Source organism: Mastigoproctus giganteus, chromosome 4 (genome assembly GCF_048544385.1).
Source record: "Mastigoproctus giganteus isolate SK-2022 chromosome 4, ASM4854438v1, whole genome shotgun sequence".
NCBI lineage: Eukaryota > Metazoa > Arthropoda > Arachnida > Uropygi > Thelyphonidae > Mastigoproctus > Mastigoproctus giganteus.
In genome coordinates, this window is record NC_143578.1 from 87,903,257 (window position 1) to 87,920,643 (window position 17,387).

Below are 17,387 nucleotides of genomic sequence, written 5' to 3' on the forward strand. Positions count from 1 at the left end.
AGTAACGGCTAGCTATTGCACACCTTCATAATTCTCTTTTATTATTTTAAATAAAAGGTTATACTATATTTTAAATAAGATTATACTATGTTGTATTAGTAGAATTACATGAAATGTTCAAGTTTTTACTTATTTTGTTGCTGATTCTATTAATGATTGATAATGTCCTTCCAATATAACAACAATTTTTTCTCATTTCTCTGGGGGATTGTTATATAGAGCTAAAAGTGTATTTTGACATTTTATATGATTTTATACATCTTGGATATATATATACATCTATAAGAACTTTTTCTTATTTTGTGCTGTAATATATGCTCCTACATTTGTTCTGTGCAGTTTCAAAATATATTCTATATATATGATTAATTGTAGAATATATACCTTGTATCTGTTATATGCAAAATTCATTTGTAGTGGAAATCTGTACTTTTTTTAAAATATTTTATGTTAATTATTTTAAACCCAAGGGAATACACACAAAATTAATTTTATTTGAAAATCTCTACTTAATTTTTTGTGTTTTATTGTTTATTTATTTTATTTATACTCAAACATGACCACCAGGTCAGTGGAGTTTACAATAAATTATCAATACAAACATTAATCATATTTAGCAGTCATTGCCTTGAATCCTGGTCCACTCAAAGAGCATGTGCTACTGCACCCTCACTCCTGACCACTTGGATATGTCAGGCTTCTGTTTTAGATTAAATAAAATAAATGAAAAGTAGCTAAAGATTGGTCCATATTAATTTTAAAATGTGTATCCTTGTTTAATAGCAAGAAAATTTTAAATATTCAATATTGTATCAATTAGGAGAATACTTAAAACTGATAACCATTTTTTCTTGTCATAAACAGAGGCTTTTTATTTTAAATAGTTATCTTTATTTCTGATTGTTTCTAGATGGATGGATGGCTCCTTTTTTGAGCTGAATGCAGAAGCAATTGAATCACAGGTTGCTGAATTTAGTGGTGATGCTCTGAAGATGCAGAAAATTATACAGAATCATTTTAAAAATAGGCAGAAAACTTCATCTGATAAGAAAGAAGAGGCACCTCCGCCCCTAAAAATTGCTCAATACGTTATTAAAAGTGTAACTGAATTTCGAGTAAGAACTTTATATTTTAATTGTTTCATTATGTTAACTTGGTTTATTAACATGTACAATGTAGGTGTTTTCACAAATCTTATTATTATTTTCCTTTATAACATTATCATTATAATTATTTGATTTATTTACTTTTTTATTATAACTCTAGACATGAAAAGTTGTTAGAACTTGTATTACTCTATAACAATTTCGAGAGAATGGCAACTGGTTCTTGTTGCATGACAATGCTCCCAGCCCATTCCATTCTTGTTGTGAAGTCATTTCTGAGGAAACATGGCATTGTACAGCTCAACCATCCACCCTATTCTCCTGTTCTAGCACCAGCAGACTTCCTCTTTCCCAAGGTGAAACTGCCCTCAAAGGAAAGAGATTTCAGGATGTTGAGGACATAAAGAAAAACTTAGCATTGAACTGAACATCATCTCTTTGAAAGCCTTTGCTGACTTTTTTCAGAAACTTTTTGAATGGTGCAATAAGTGTATTCAGTCAAGCGGTGATTACTTTAAATAAAAATAAAAATAAAACCACTTTTAAGCTCCTTAACTTTGTGTTATTTTTATTACACCAGTCTGGGAACCATTACACCTTGTATTTCACCTTGTAGGTATGCTTTGCAGTGTTTTCAATTTTAAATACAGGTCGACCATAACTAATCCGGCCACCGGTAATCTGGTTCCACCACTAATTCGGACATAATTTCCGCGAATGTAATTTCAAATTTCCCTGGTCTGCACACTGACCTGCCGCTACTGTTTTGATGGTGTTGGTTGCAGCATCAGCTGTTAGCACGAACTCGTAAACACTGGCAAGCCATTCCTACTTCTTTTTCTGCATTTATTATTATAACGTGCTCACATATTATCCCCAGCCATGGTTCCAATGCATAAAGGAAGTGCTTCTTGTGATGTAAAGCACAAACACTGTACAGTGTCCATAACAGGTAAAGTTGAACTTCTGTAAAAACTTGACAGCATTGTGTCTGTGAGAAGTTTAACTCTGCTTAGTTGTAAATTCCAGCAATTTCTCTCAGTTCTTCTTATTTTAGTAATTTTCTTTTAGCGATTTCTTTTTAGATTTTTTTTTTTTTTTTTTACAACACACTTGTACAAACTTGCGGAAAAACACAACACAATATGATGGATAATACAGCATGCTAACGAACTTGTTTTCACAAAATCTCTAACAAAACTGACAAACTTATTGCGATGTTTGAGAGTTTATTTTATCACAATTAGTTTTATTGCAGCACGGGCAATAAACTATTCACAAATGACCTTCATATGTATGCTGTAATAGCATCACATGTATGTGGCTGACACAGCTTCTCAAGAAATAAAGTAATCTACTGGACCATTTCAGCCACCTATATGCGACACAAAAAAAGTACTTTTTTTTTATATTTTTAAGCAAAAAAACGACAACATTGGCATTACGTGGCATTAGCACAACATTAAGCAAAAAAAACGACAACATTGGCATTACAATATTTATTTTAGAATTACTAATAAAATTATTTGCTAAATATTTTTTGGCCCCCACTGGGGAATTTTTTTTCTGAAACTATCTTGGCAGTCAATGTGTTAAAGGTAGGATGAGGTGGTTAGCTATTGGGTAAACTGTATGTGCTAATCTACCACCAGTGATCCGGCAAACTCACTAATCTGGCACCCCACAGGTCCCAATGCTGCCAGAATAGTGATGGTCGACCTGTAAATAATTATCCCGTGAGCATCCCAATTTCAAACTTGTCTCGTGCTCAAGCCTTTAAATGTGGCATTTTTCGAAATTTTAAAATACAAAACTTAAATGACCGTTGGAAATAATATTCCCTTTTTTTTTTTTTTTTTTTTTTAAATTTTAATATTATCATCTGAGTGGGAAAAAAAAATTTCCAAAATGATATAAATCTAAAGTTTCTATCTTAATTAGAGGATGAGATATGGCTATTTTAAACTGTAAAATTCCAAAATTGCCATCAACATTTAGTTTGTTGAACCCATTCAAAATATTAAGCACTTCATTTGGGTGTCTTCCATAGTTGAGTGGTCAGGAGCGGGAGTGCAGAAGCACATACTGTTTGAGTAGATCGGGATTCAAGCCCCTGACTGCTAAATACTGTCAGTCTGTCAACCCACACTGGATCAGCGTGACAGATTACAGTCCATTTCCCTCAACATGAATCATTCAGGAGGCTTCCATCCTACAGTGGATTGATAATGGCTGCAGTTTACCTTTTTGTACCTTTTTTTGGTGTTCTTGCAGATGCTTGGTTTGCAGATGTTGTCATTTACAGAACTCTGGTGCTGTAGGCAAAGTTAGAGGTTTCTGTTTTAGGTTAAGCATGGTTTTGGCCATCCCAGGCTCCATTAAGAAAAGCAGTTATATTCTGTTGAGTGATTAGAGTTATCTACCATTTAGTATTATGTAGAGCAGCAGTGGGATACCTACAGCCTTTTTTGATACTTATTGTGTCTTTTTTTCATACTTACCGAAACATATTCATACTATAATATGATTTTAATAACATAGTTAATAAATGCTAAAGTTGAGTAAAATGGTTCTGTATTTCTGGGTTTTCACATAACACTTTCAATTCTTTACCATCACTTCAGTAAAATGATGAGAAAGAAATATATAGGTGTCACTGATGGAAAATACAGGTGTCCCCAATGCCTTGACTGATGAGCGCAATGTTTGAAGATTTTGAACATTGAGCTTAGCTTTTCAGCCACGTTTGAGTGTATCTCAGATGCAGCTGAAGATTTAAAGGTGAAATTGATTGAGCTCTCTACAGACAACATTCTCCAGTTTCTATTTGATATCAAAGAAATTTTTCCATATTCCAAACCTTTTGGAATATGGAAGAATGCTTTCAAATATCCATGTCTGTATCAACATTCTTGTCACTTACTCTTTTGCATTTCTATACTTGTCCATACATGTGGAAGAAAACCAAATTTAAGAATAAAACTAAGTGAAAGCAAATAGGGAGTAAAGCAGTAGAAATTCCACAGAAATATAGACAAGGTAGTCCCAGTGCAGTGTATGTTGTGGAACAATACAGTAAAGTAAATTAATAAGTAAGATGGTAATACAATTAAAATATGTGCAAAATAGCCCTACCATTTGGACTGTAGGCAATTAATCTTGACCTACGTTCATCACATAGGCATGCAGTAGTTCAATGAAATTTACCGGTAAAAGTACTTTGCCTTAACGGCATTTGTATTGTTGCTCGCTCGGTAAACAGACGGTGGGTCTATCGGTCTGGAGTAGAAGTTGAATCCCATGTGAGCTTGAAACCCTCCTGAAGTGGAGGGGGTAATCTGACCCTTTTTCTTTAGAATCACCAATTGAATTAACTAATTTAATCACGAACAGAGTAATATTGGAAATTCTGGTGCCATAATTGACAAGTAGTTTCACCGGGTAACTTTTTCAAAGTTTGCTGTGCTTCTCATGTGGGCATCCTTTACCTTTGCCTTTTTTTTCTTAATAAACAGTTTATCTACTAGTCCACCAGTGATTCTAAAGTAAAAAGGTCAGGTTACCTCCTCCACTTCGGGAGGGTTTCAATCTCCCATTTGATTCAATTTCTACTCCTGACTGATAACATCCACTGTATGTTTACTGAGCGAGCAACAATACAAATGCCATTACGGTAAAGTACTTTTACTGGTAAATTTATTGAACTTTGGCGTGCTTCTCGTATGGGCTTTCTTTACCTTCCCCGATAATCTTCTGGCACTTCCCTCGTTGAATAACTCGTCATGTGTGAATGTAGATGCAAAATACTCATTCAGTTTATCAGCTTCCTGAGCATGATCATCAATAGTCAACCCATCTATGTTAAGTGGTCCAATTGGATTCATCCCTTTTCTTCTAGACTTTACATAAGTAAAGAATTCTTTGCTGTTTTTCTTTGCATTCTTTGCCAAAGACTTCTCATAATCTGTCTTCGCCTGACTAACTTTGTGACTTGATTACAGACTAGTTTATACCTGCCATAGGCTTCTGTGTCGTCTGATGCTTCATATGCATCCCTAGAAATTCTTCTCTGCCACGAGACTCATTAATTCATCTGACCTAAATACTGTCCAAGGTTTAGGCCTAAACCTTGGACAGCATTTCTTAGTTGGAATGAAAAGCCTAATAGCCTCCAAAATTAAGTCACTGAAGGCTTCCCATTTAGAATTCAAAGTTGGTAACATCATCAGTTGATCCCACTGTGCAAAATTTAAAAACTGACATAATTACATCTTTAAGTAATTTCCACATCAATACATTGTGATCACTGTCACCTGGTGGTTCCTTAATCTGCAAATTCTTAATGCATGACTAATCACTGCTGATAATCATATCAAGAGAATTACTCTCTCTGGTCCCCACTCGAACTTGTTGCTGTAGAAAACAGTCATACAATTAATCCATAAAAGTCTTGCTAGTGTGCGAGTGACCAATCCACAAGTTCCAGTCAACATCTGGAAAGTTAAAATTCCCCTTTATAAGACATTCTGATTTACTGGCCCACTCTATTTCTCTGCACAATTGCTCATTATACTCATCAGATTCATTAGGCCTATAACACACACCTACTCTCATTTTTCCGTTCCCACTGCTTATTTTGCACCAAACAGACTCAACACTACATTGTCCATCAAAATCAATTGGATGCACTTCCTTAGATTATAGGTGTTTCTTAATTAACAGCATAACCCCTCCTCCCTTCCTGTCCAGTCTATCTTTCCTGTACACATTGCACTCTCCAAATTTCAATTCTGCACTGCTTATATCTGTGTGACAGCACGTCTCTGATATCCCAAACTCATCAAATTTATTAACTCATCACTTCAAGCTCATCAAATTTATTAACTATACTCCTAGCATTGGTGTACATGCGACTGTACATGCACCTGTTCCTACTCTTAGTTATCTTAACACAGCCCATACATTTACTTGTTCCACTATAACTGGCAGCTGTCCTGGAAATCTCTTTTACTTTGCTTTCCCGGCTGCTGTTCATTCTAATAGAAGCAGTGCAAGAATCACTTTTGCCTCTGCCTGTAGCCACTGTTAACCTTTTAGTCTGTGTATCCCTCCAAACTAGCAGTTTTCCGACCCATCTAACACTGTCTCGATAGCATCAACAAATATTCTTGCACCTTTTCTATTTAAGTGTACACCATCCCTGTAGAAGCAGTCCCTGCTGTCAACAAGCACAGACCAAGCTGAAAAAAATTCTCCCTCCTTGAGCCTTGCACAATCTCTCCAGGGCTGAATTGATCGATAAGGCTCTCATCATATACTCCCTCCTATTGTTTCTGGCTAGAATTGTGGACACTTCTACATTCAATCCTAAGTCGCGACTTTTTTTTCAACATTGACCTGTACGTGTTGAGTAAATCTGCAGATCTCTTTCTCTTAATGTCATTAGTTACAACGTGTACAAGAACATCACCTTTTGTGCCCTTAAAAGATGATATCTGCTCTACAACATCATCAACTTTTGCCCCTGGCAGAAATACCCTGATCCTGTTCCACCTATCCTTCTTGCATAGTATATTCCCCGTCTCCCTGACAATAGAGTCACCAACAATAACTAGTTCTTTTGAGACCAGTGCATTCTGCCTTGGAGATTGCCTCTGTTTTGTCTGATGCACAGGAGTGAGCTCTGTCATTGAGCTAGGCAGCTGAGAGTTTGATGGGCCCCTCATATTAATTCCTTCAAGGAACGCTGAGTTGGCACCTAATTTTTTGAAACGCTAGACTCCTAGCACACACAAAGGCATCCTCCTTGACTAGATCATGTCCTGTTTTAGAAAGGTCTGCAAACATTTCACATTTCGCACATTTTTTGAGACTGTGATGCATTGGAGAATTGTCCCCTTCGTTTTTCCCCCGAGTCACAGCACTCTTGTTAGTCTGTGATCTTTGCTGCAAAGCAAAGATCACGGTCTAACAAGATTCTGTTTAATTACAATTTAATTAACAATGAGTTTTAGTAAGATTAATATTATTTTTGATTAATTGAAAATACTATAATAAGCTAACAGATTCCTAATACAGTACTTTGTATTACGCTATCTAGTTTTACTTTATACCTTACGCTATCAGTTTGAGATATATATGCGTTAAGCTATTTCTTATCGACTACAATATGGTGGTTAGTTCAACAATGTTGGCACCAACGCCAGGAGTCGTAACTTCCAAAAATCACTGTTAAATTCAAAATAAGGGTCTAACGAATGCTACTAAACCTATTTAATATCTCTGTAAAACCCAACACATTATGTTAATTAATGAAGAATACCGTAAAAATTAAAAATACTTATCCCTTTACAGCAGCCAAAAATCTACCGACCCTTCTCTTCCGCAAACAAAGTGCCCTCTTGTTGTTCTATAACATACACTGCATTGGGACTACCTTGTCCATATTTCTGTGGATGTTCTACTGCTTTACCCCCTATTTTCTGTCACTTAGTTTTATTCTTAAATTTGCTTTTCTTCCACATGTATGGACATGTGGACAAGTATAGAAACAGTTTTTGATACATGACCAGGTGTAGTCCCCTGATTATGTAGCAGTATTCATATTTAGCTAACACCAGATTATAATCTTATAATTTCTCTACACATTTTCTTGCACTTATAACCGAAATTTCCCACCCTTATCTGATGCTTGCTATTACTCAATATATTAATTTAATAATTTTTTGCTCTACAGTTCTATTCCCTATAATTGGCTATCTAATTCAGCCTATAATTTTTCTTAATTCATTATTTCATATAGGATATTCACATTCTTTCTCTCTCTTTCTCACGCCTTCAGCATCTCCAATTTCTTCTATTATTTTTCTGTTAGGCTTGGCATTTTGTGTAATTTGCACATCCATCCTCACACTTTTCAACAGACTTATTAATTCTACTGCACGCACACACACACGCGCGCGCGCGCACACACACACACACACACACACACACACACACACACACACACACACACACACACACACACACACACACACACACATTGATAATAAGAGGTTGTAGAGAATGGTTACAGCGATATAAAGAATGATATTTAGAATGTTATTAAAATGGTTTATGGACTAGCGGCACTGCTAGATATAGCAGAAATTAACTAAGAAGTTAATAGCTTTCAGCCAAAAATGAAAGTTTAACATTAGCAATTAGATTCCCTTACATTTATTTCATACCTAAGTTTCATAAAAACCATATTGGTTTGAGATTTGTCACTTCCTGTAAAAAGAGTTATGCCCATAAACCGGCCTCTGTCGGGTCAGCCATGAAAAAAATATATGTCAGCATACCACTTACTTACCACTGCTTTTGACCTGGCTTCCGCACGCGCGCGTGCGCGCGCACACACACACACACACACACACACACACACACACACACACACACACACACACTTAATTCGATTTTAAACATGGTTTCATTGTTTTAACCACGTGCTACATATATTTCATGTCTGAAACTGAAGCCTTACTTCTTGCTATATTTCCTTTGGTTTTGACTGCTGACCCTTAATGAAGAAGTTAAAATCATTGGATTTACAGCATTAAGTGTTACTTTTAATGTATTACCTTTTTTTTTCGAGAACCTAAGGATTTTTTTCATAGTTTCCACATTCTACTTATCTATCTATATATATATATATATATATATATATATATATACATACACAATTTGACTATAAATGAAGAACATGCAGGTGTATGGCAAGCCAAGTAAGTATAAAGTAAACTAGTACATAATTACAACAAATGAAGAAGGGGTTAGGAATAAATCAAGATAAAGAATGTTTCAGAAGGATTGTGGTCCTTTACTATCATTTCAATAAATCATTTCAAAAAAATAATTCAGAAAAATTGTCATTAATAAAAATACCAAATAATATGAATTTACAAAAATGCCAGTTAATTCAAATTTAGCAGTGATCCCTCGATGGCACCTGGTCAAAAATACATGAAAAAATATCACTATAAATGGAGATAGAAAGCCAACTGCAATGTGACTAAACAGGGTGAAACAAAAATAAAATAAAATAGACTGACATTGTGCTTGGAGTTTTGAAAACTCATCAGAGGCTGCAAAGCTAACAATGGCCAGGGAATTACTGCATTTTGAAAATCAAATAAGTGCATTGCTGACCTGACAGATACCCTAATCAACTCACCATTGCGATAGATTTGAATAATGGTGGCCCTTATGCAGTGAAAAATTATATGAAAACAGATTTGAGCACTTAGACGTCAATTCCAAACAACTGACATGGTGTAACAGTTAAATAAGAGTACATCCAGTGGTGGGATTCAGCCGGTTCACACCGGTTCGGCAGAACCGATACCTAATTTTTTGTTGAGTTCGGCGAACCCATTGTTAAAATGGCACTTGTGAATAGGGTTCTCTCTAAGGTGGGCGCCTGGGCAGCCACCCAATGTGGAAATCACAAATTTACATTCCTTACTCTTTTTTAATGTTCATCTATGCAACAGTGTATTCCAAGTGCCCGTAGTAATGTTCATTCTGTCCATAGGTGAAAAAAATTAGACGGAACTATGCTTGTAATATTTATTTATTCATTCCATAAAACTCATTATACCTTTGATTAAAATACTACATTTTTATTCCCTCGTTTGTTACTTAAGTAAACAAACATATAACGTAGTGAGAAAAAGTGCCAAACAACGAGGGGGTGAAACACTATCATTTGTTTTAGCTTTGTGTTACGCCCTAAATTCACACAAGATATTATGAGTGCGTTGGTGTTCCCCGATCAATAAAAATAATAGAAAGCTAGGACACAACGAACCAAGAGAAATATAGATTTCGAGGTTATCTTATCGCCTATTTCGGAAGCCGTGGAAGAATGTTCTTCCATGTTGGAATCCTTATGCCAGTGTGCACGTGGTAATTAAGACGTTTTTATCACAGCTTTCCCATGACAAACAGGTTTGTCGTACACATTATTCTATCGTATTTAATCTGCATAGCCTATGCCATTTATTAATTCAGCAAGAAATTTTCGTTTAGTATCGATAAAATGAAGAAAATGACAGTGCTTTGTTTATAAAAGTTTATGATATGACCACAGGTGGACAGAACCAGTAAAAATATTCAAATATATAGGCACATATCTGCTCCTGCTCTATAATATATTAAAATAAAACATTTAAAATTTTTTTTGCAGTAGCCCTTAAAAGGATGAAAAGGCAACAGAGTTTGACAGATTTTTTCAATAAGAAACCAAAATCAGAATTGGTCTTGGATGGTACAAAACAGTCACAAGCACAACCACTCCAACTTGAAGAAAGCAGCACGCAATTATTGAAATAAAAAACGATAACAACTCCAAAATTGAAAATAATCTTCCTGAATGCTGGACAGTGCAACAACATAACAATTTTAAAGAAAAATATGATGGATTGGTAATTTTTAACAAAAAGTTAGGTTGCGAGCATTGTGCAAAATATGACTTTATAAAAGAGAAAAGTGTTCAAGTGTCAAAATAATGGAAATGTTTTCAGATTGAGGCATCAGCAAAAAATAAAGAGGTACAACAAGTTTCTCTAAGGAACAAAATTAAAGAACATTTTTCATCAAAGCTCATAACATTTGTAAAGAGAATTTAAACAATGTGAGCAGGATCCAATAACAAAAGTAATAGATACGATGAATGAAAAATATTTAAGTGCTACTTGTAGAGTATTTAATAGTTTACAGCCTGGCAAAAAAGATGTAAACCGTTTTCAGACATAGAAGTGCAAATTAAAAATGGATTAGATATGGGAATAGGATTACATTCTCGGAAAACTGCTCTGAAAGTAGTTGATTTCATTGCAAAGGAAATTAAAAAAGAAATATTTAATAAAATTATTGAAAATAATCTGAAAATATGTTTGATTATTGACGAAGTTTCAACGATATCCTGCAAACCAGTTACTATACTTTTCTTAAAAGTTGAGGATTCAGTTACATCACCAACAATTTTCGTTGAACTAGTTGAATTGGAAAAACAAGATGCAGAGACAATATGTTCTTCAGTTATAGAAAGTTTAAATAATGTTGGGCTTACTAAGAACTACCTAGAAAAAAATTTAATAGGATTTTGTTCCGATGGTGCCAGCGTTATGCTTGGGAGAAAATCTGGAGTGAGCACTAAGATTGCAAAAGATTTTCCAAACATAATACTGTAATATGGCACTGTATCATTGCCTCGGTTTTATTTTAGATGATTCGATAAAGGAAATAAAGCAAGTAAATCATTTAAAAATATTTATTGATAGGATATATACTATTTTTCATCAATCCAGTAAGAACCAAATTGAACTTTCCAAAATATCTGAACAACTTGGAATTGAAATTATAAAGATTGATAGAGTTTTGGGACCAAGATGGGCAGTTGTATTGTTTTTTTTCAGGTATTATTTAATATTTTTTCATTAATATTTTAAAACTCTTTCTTGTAACATAATCTAGTTTTGTGGACCTTTTTTTATTGTTTTTATTTAAGAATTAACTGCATGAAATAATAAACTACCTTTCAGTATATAGTTTTTTTTATACTTAGAACGGTCATTAGGGCGGTGAACCGGTTGTTAAATTATTTGAATCCCACCACTGAGTACATCCAAAAGAAATTGAACTATAGATGATGGTATAAGCAGTGCATTAACATCTCAGCTCAATTCTAACCATGAAATATAAAAAGAAACTTTAGCTAAATAGGAATAAAGAAGATAATAAAAGAAAAAAAATGGGAAAAAAGAAAGAAAGAAAATCAATATAGCAAACATCATATAGGAACCATTCAAACTATGTTTCCACAATGTGTGGTAGGCAGTGCTTTGCAACTACCAATGTTTGCTATATTGATTTTCTTTCTTTTTTCGTTTTTGTTTTCTCTTTGTTATTTTACTTATTCTTATTTGGTTAAGGTTATATATATATATATGTATAATATGATTTTCTACCTGATGGGAACTGCTTTGATTAACATTCATCCTTCCAATTAAAAAAAAAAAAAAAAATGGTTCCCCAACCCATAATCTAGCCTAGAGTGTCCGATTGCTTGACCATTCTTCTGTTAGACATGTATCCATGCCCCAACCCCTACTTATATTGGTTCACTTCTGTAGATGGGGGGATCACCTCCAGCATATTTTTTGTTCTTATCATTTTTTAACTTTTACTTAATATCCCACATATTAAGGCATGTACTTCCAGGTTACCTGCAGTCCTACCAATGTGAAGGTAGAAGAGGATGGTTTCATAATCACAGAACCACTGGACTTTTCCAAAACTTTCTTCTCTCAACTCAGAAGTAATACCTAAATATCAACATCTTAGACACTGGCAGCTTGAGCTGTTGTTAGTATCCTTGACAAACTTTAGGAACCATTTATTTTCACTCTCATTAAATCCTCTCTCTTTTAAAAATAGTTATTCTTCTTGCATAGGTAATATTAATAATCATAAGATTGATAATGAAATTTAAAATATTTTACAGAAAAATATTCCAGCTATAGGCGTACTGTGCAATCCAGGTATGAGAACACGGCACTGGATGGAAGTATCTCAAATCATTGGTAAGGAGATTATTCCTGATTCTGGTACATCACTGAGAAAGTTGTTGGAGCTTAGAGTCCAGGATTATACTGAACAAATTGAGCCAATTAGTTCAATTGCTACAAGGGTAAGATGTACAATGGAAAAAATTTGATCAGAATTTTTTTAGAGTTAAATACAAATATGTATGTTTCCCTAAATTGAAAGTTTGTTTTAAATAGTTTAAACCAGTTGTTCTCAGACTGCCTGTGAATCTTAAGCTGTTTATGGCCATCGTAATTTGTATTTTTTAAGGGACAATGATTTTGAGGAAATAAAATTATGCTATTAATCAAGTTTTTTTATCGTGGTAGGGGAAAGGAGGGGAAGGTCACTGGTGCCATTGGCGTTTTTGAGAAGGCCCACAGGATGAAAAAAGTGATAGCAGCAATGGTTTTTTCTTAATTTACAGTAATTTCTGATGTTATTTCTTAATTATACAGTAATTATAGTTAACTAATTGTAATTAATATTGTACAGATAGTACAGTGGCATTAATATTGTACATGATCATAAGTAATGCAAACAATATCTGCACAAAATGGTATCCTTATAGAACATTTCATATTGTTTATCCTTCCTTGCACTACTTTACAGTAGTTTTATTTTCCATGGTCTGAAGCTTTAATTTATTATGGAATTTAAACTTCTTACACCTTTTGGCCTCTCTCATATATGTAGAGTCAAGTCAGAACTGAACTGTTAGCTCCTACACTTACGGTTTTGTGCCTACTTGCTCACTGATGAGGAGATAACAATCTCTGTGGTATTGCCATCTCTGAGTTGTGGCACTCAACTGATAATAAATGTCAGGATAAATATCTTCATCCTTCTCTTCTTCTAAAGAAGTGCTAATTATTCAAATAGTAATTCACAGTAAGATGTATATGGATATCTTTTTATGCATACTTTGTTTGCTTTATTTTTTGCTACATACAAATTGATGCCATTCACTGTGTGCATGTTTGTGCAGTTACAAATATTTCTGTAGTAGTAGTTAAAAGCTTTATGTTATTTATTAATATGATGAGTAATAAATTGCTGATATATTAGTTAAACATATCCATGGCATTAAAATTCATATCTACAGATCTGAAGGAACAGTTTTAATGTAACTACTTAGATCTACCTTTAGATATAATTTAGCCCCTGCTGTTATCTGTAATATTCTTAATAAAGTGGAGGAAAAATTGTTGAAGTTAAACATAAAAAAGGTACCTGGAAAAGATGGAATCTATCCAGTTATAATGAAGGAGGCAGCACAGGAAGTAACCAAACCTTAGCTATAATTATGAGAGCATCCTTAGAGCCAGAGGAGGTCCCTATGGACTGCAGATGTCCAAATGTATCCCCAATTCACAAAAGGAGTTCAAAGGGTGACACAAATAATTATAAACCTGTTAGTTTAATTTTTGTTCCGAGGAAAATAATGAAGTCACTGGTTAAGGAGGTAAAACAGGATCACGTAGACAAGACAGCAGTAATAGTTCTGACATAGCATGGGTTTTTAAAGGTGAAGTCTTGTCTGACCAGTTTGATTGGATACTATGATGTGGTCAAAAACGAACTGGATCAAAAAATAATTTTGGTATCATATATTTGGGTTTCAGGAAAGCTTTTGATACTATTGCACATGGAAGACTGCTGTACAAATTGTAGTGATATGGCATTAAGGGTTACAGTTATTGCAATGGATAAAGGGATGGTTGAGTGGGAGACAGCAGAGAGCGGTAACAAATGGACACTGCTCTTTGTGGACTAATGTTATTAGCTGAGTCCCCCAGAGTTCGGTGCCGCCTCCGTAGCCAGGTGGGAAGGAGCAGCAGTGCGTAACACACGCTTCTTGATTAGACCGGGGTTCGAGCCCGTCACCACCAAATACGGAGGATGCGGAAAGGTCAGGGAATGACCACCGCATATCCCGGAGCAATATGGCCTTAGTTGCTAATGCTCCTAAAAACCAAATAACAAACAACAAACAAACAAACAGAGTTCGGTGGTGGACCCATTGTTGTTTTGTGTATTGTGTATTTATCAGTGATATGGATGAAGGTATATCAGGCCTAATGTCTAAGTTTGCAGATTATACAAAGGTTGGCAGGGTTGTTAATGACAGTAAAGACGGTATGCTACTGCAACAGGATCTAGTAAAGTTAGGCAGATGGGCTGAGAAGTGGCAACTGAAGTTTAACATTGACAAATGCAAAATACTCCATATGGGTAGCAGTAACCCAAGATAAATGTACCAACTGTGTGGTACTACACTCAGGGAGGTGGAGAATGAAAAAGACCTGGGGGAAATTGTGCAGTCAGATAAATTCTCTGAGCAGTGCAGATGGGCTGCCAGAGCAGGTCGTGGAGTGTCAATGATATATAGGAATTTTGCTAGCAGAGACAAGGAGGTGATTATCCCTTTGTATAAGGCAATGGTCAGGCCACACCTTGAGTACTGTATACAGGTCTGGAGGCCTCATTTCAGGAAGGATGTAGAGTTGCTAGAATGAGTACAGAGAAGGGCAACAAGATTGGTGAGAGGAACAAAAGGTGCACTTATGAAGAAAGGCTTAAGTTCTGCAAGTTTCAGTATCTGGAGACTAGGCACCTGCGAGGTGATTTGATAATAGTGTTTGATAATAATAATAATAATTTATTATTATTTGATAATAATAATTTGATATAGAAGTATTAAATTGAGGGGCCCATCAAGCTCTCAGCTGCCCACATCAACGCCAGAGCTTGCACTTGGGCATCGTGTGACACAGAGACAACCCCCAAGGCAGAATGCGCTGGTCCTGAAGGAACTAGTAGTCGTTGGTGACTCTATTGTCAGGGAAACGGGGAACATGCTTTGTAAAAAAAGATAGGTGGAACAGGACCAGGGTTGTCTGCCAGGGGCAAAGATTGATGACGTTGTAGAGCGAATATCATCTTTTAAGGGCACAAAAGGTGATATAGTTGTACACGTTGGCACTAATAATATTAAGAGTAGGAGACCGGCAGAATTACTTAACAAGTACAGGTCACTGTTGAACAAAAGCCGAGAATTAGGGTTGAATTTGAAAGTGTCTGCAATTCTGCCCAGACACGATAGGAGGGAGTATATGATGAGAGCCTTGTCGATCAATTCGGCCCTGGAAAGATTGTGCAAGGCTCAAGGGGTAGAATTTTTTTCAGCCTGGACTGTACTTGTTAACAGGAGAGATTGCTTCTACAGGGATGGGATACACTTAAATAGAAAGGGTGCAAGAATATTTGCTGATGCTATCGAGGGCAGTGTTAGGTGGATCGGAAAACTGCTAGTTTGGGGGGGAGACAAAGACCAATAGATTGACAGTAGCCACTGGCAGAGGTGAAAGAGATTCTTGCACTGCTTCTATTAGAATGAGCAGAAGCCTGAAAAACAAGATGCATGGTATTTCAGAGACTGCTGGGAGCCATTGCGGTACAAGTAAACACATGGGTTGTGTTAGGGTAGCTAAGAATAGAAACAGGTGCAGGTATACGTGCGTGTACACCAATGCTAGGAGTTTAGTAAATAAATTTGATGAATTTGAGGTATTGCTCAAAACATCAAAGGCAGATATTGTTGGGATATCAGAGCCGTGGTGTCACACAGATATAAGGGATGCAGAACTGCAATTTGGGGAGTACAACGTCTACAGAAAGGATAGACAGGATAAGAAGGGGGGAGGGGTTATGCTATTAGTTAAGAAACACATAAAAACCAAGGAAGTGAAGCCAGTCGACATCGCCGGACAGTGCAGTGTTGAGTCAGTTTGGTGTGACATAAGCATTGGGAGATCAAAATTGAGAGTAGGAGTGTGCTATAGGCCTAATGACTCTGATGAGTATAATAAGGAACTGTACAGGGAAATAGAGTGGGCCAGTAAATCAGAGAGTCTTATAATGGGAGATTTTAATTTCCCAGATATTGACTGGAATTTGGGGGCTGGTTACTCACACACTAGCAGGGCTTTTGTGGATTTATTGGATGATTGTTTTCTACATCAGCATGTTCGGGAGGCAACTAGAGGGAGTAATACTCTTGATTTGATTATCAGCAGTGATTCTTCATGCATTAAGAATCTGCAGATAAATGAACCACTAGGTGGCAGTGATCACAGTGTGCTGAAGTGGGATTTACTCAAAGAGGTAACTACCATTAGGGGTAAAGGGAAGGGTTATTGCTTCCGTAAAGGCGACTACGATGGACTGAGACAGTATTTAAATTCTATACAGTGGGACCAACTGATGATGTTACCAACAGCAAATTCAAAATGGGAAGCATTCAAAGAACTTATCTTGGAAGCTACTAGGCTTTACATACCAACTAAGAAATATTGTTCAAGGTTTATGCCAAAATGGATGTCAGATGAACTAATGAGGCATATGGCAGAGAAGAAAAATGCATGGGATACTTACAAATTAACACATGACACAGAAGCCTATGATAGATACGAGTTGATATGCAACCAAGTTACAAAGGAGGTTAGGCAGGCGAAGGCAGATTACGAGAAATCCTTGGCAAGGGATGCAAAGAAAAACAGCAAAGAGTTCTTTACTTATGTAAACTCTAGAAGGAAGGGGATGAATCAGATTGGTCCACTTGATATTGATGGGTCAACTGTTGATGAT

General features: G+C 35.7%; 1 protein-coding gene across 1 annotated transcript in view; it reads left to right on the forward strand.

Annotated features, from left to right (window-relative positions):
* LOC150086891 (dynein axonemal heavy chain 7-like) overlaps positions 1–17,387 on the forward strand; it is a 1,233,418-nt gene that overhangs the window by 54,910 nt on the left and 1,161,121 nt on the right. The window contains exons 4-5 of the mRNA XM_090372313.1: positions 911–1,115; positions 12,655–12,840. Of these exons, the coding sequence (XP_090228439.1) occupies positions 911–1,115; positions 12,655–12,840 (391 nt within the window). The remainder of the gene's footprint in view (positions 1–910; positions 1,116–12,654; positions 12,841–17,387) is intronic.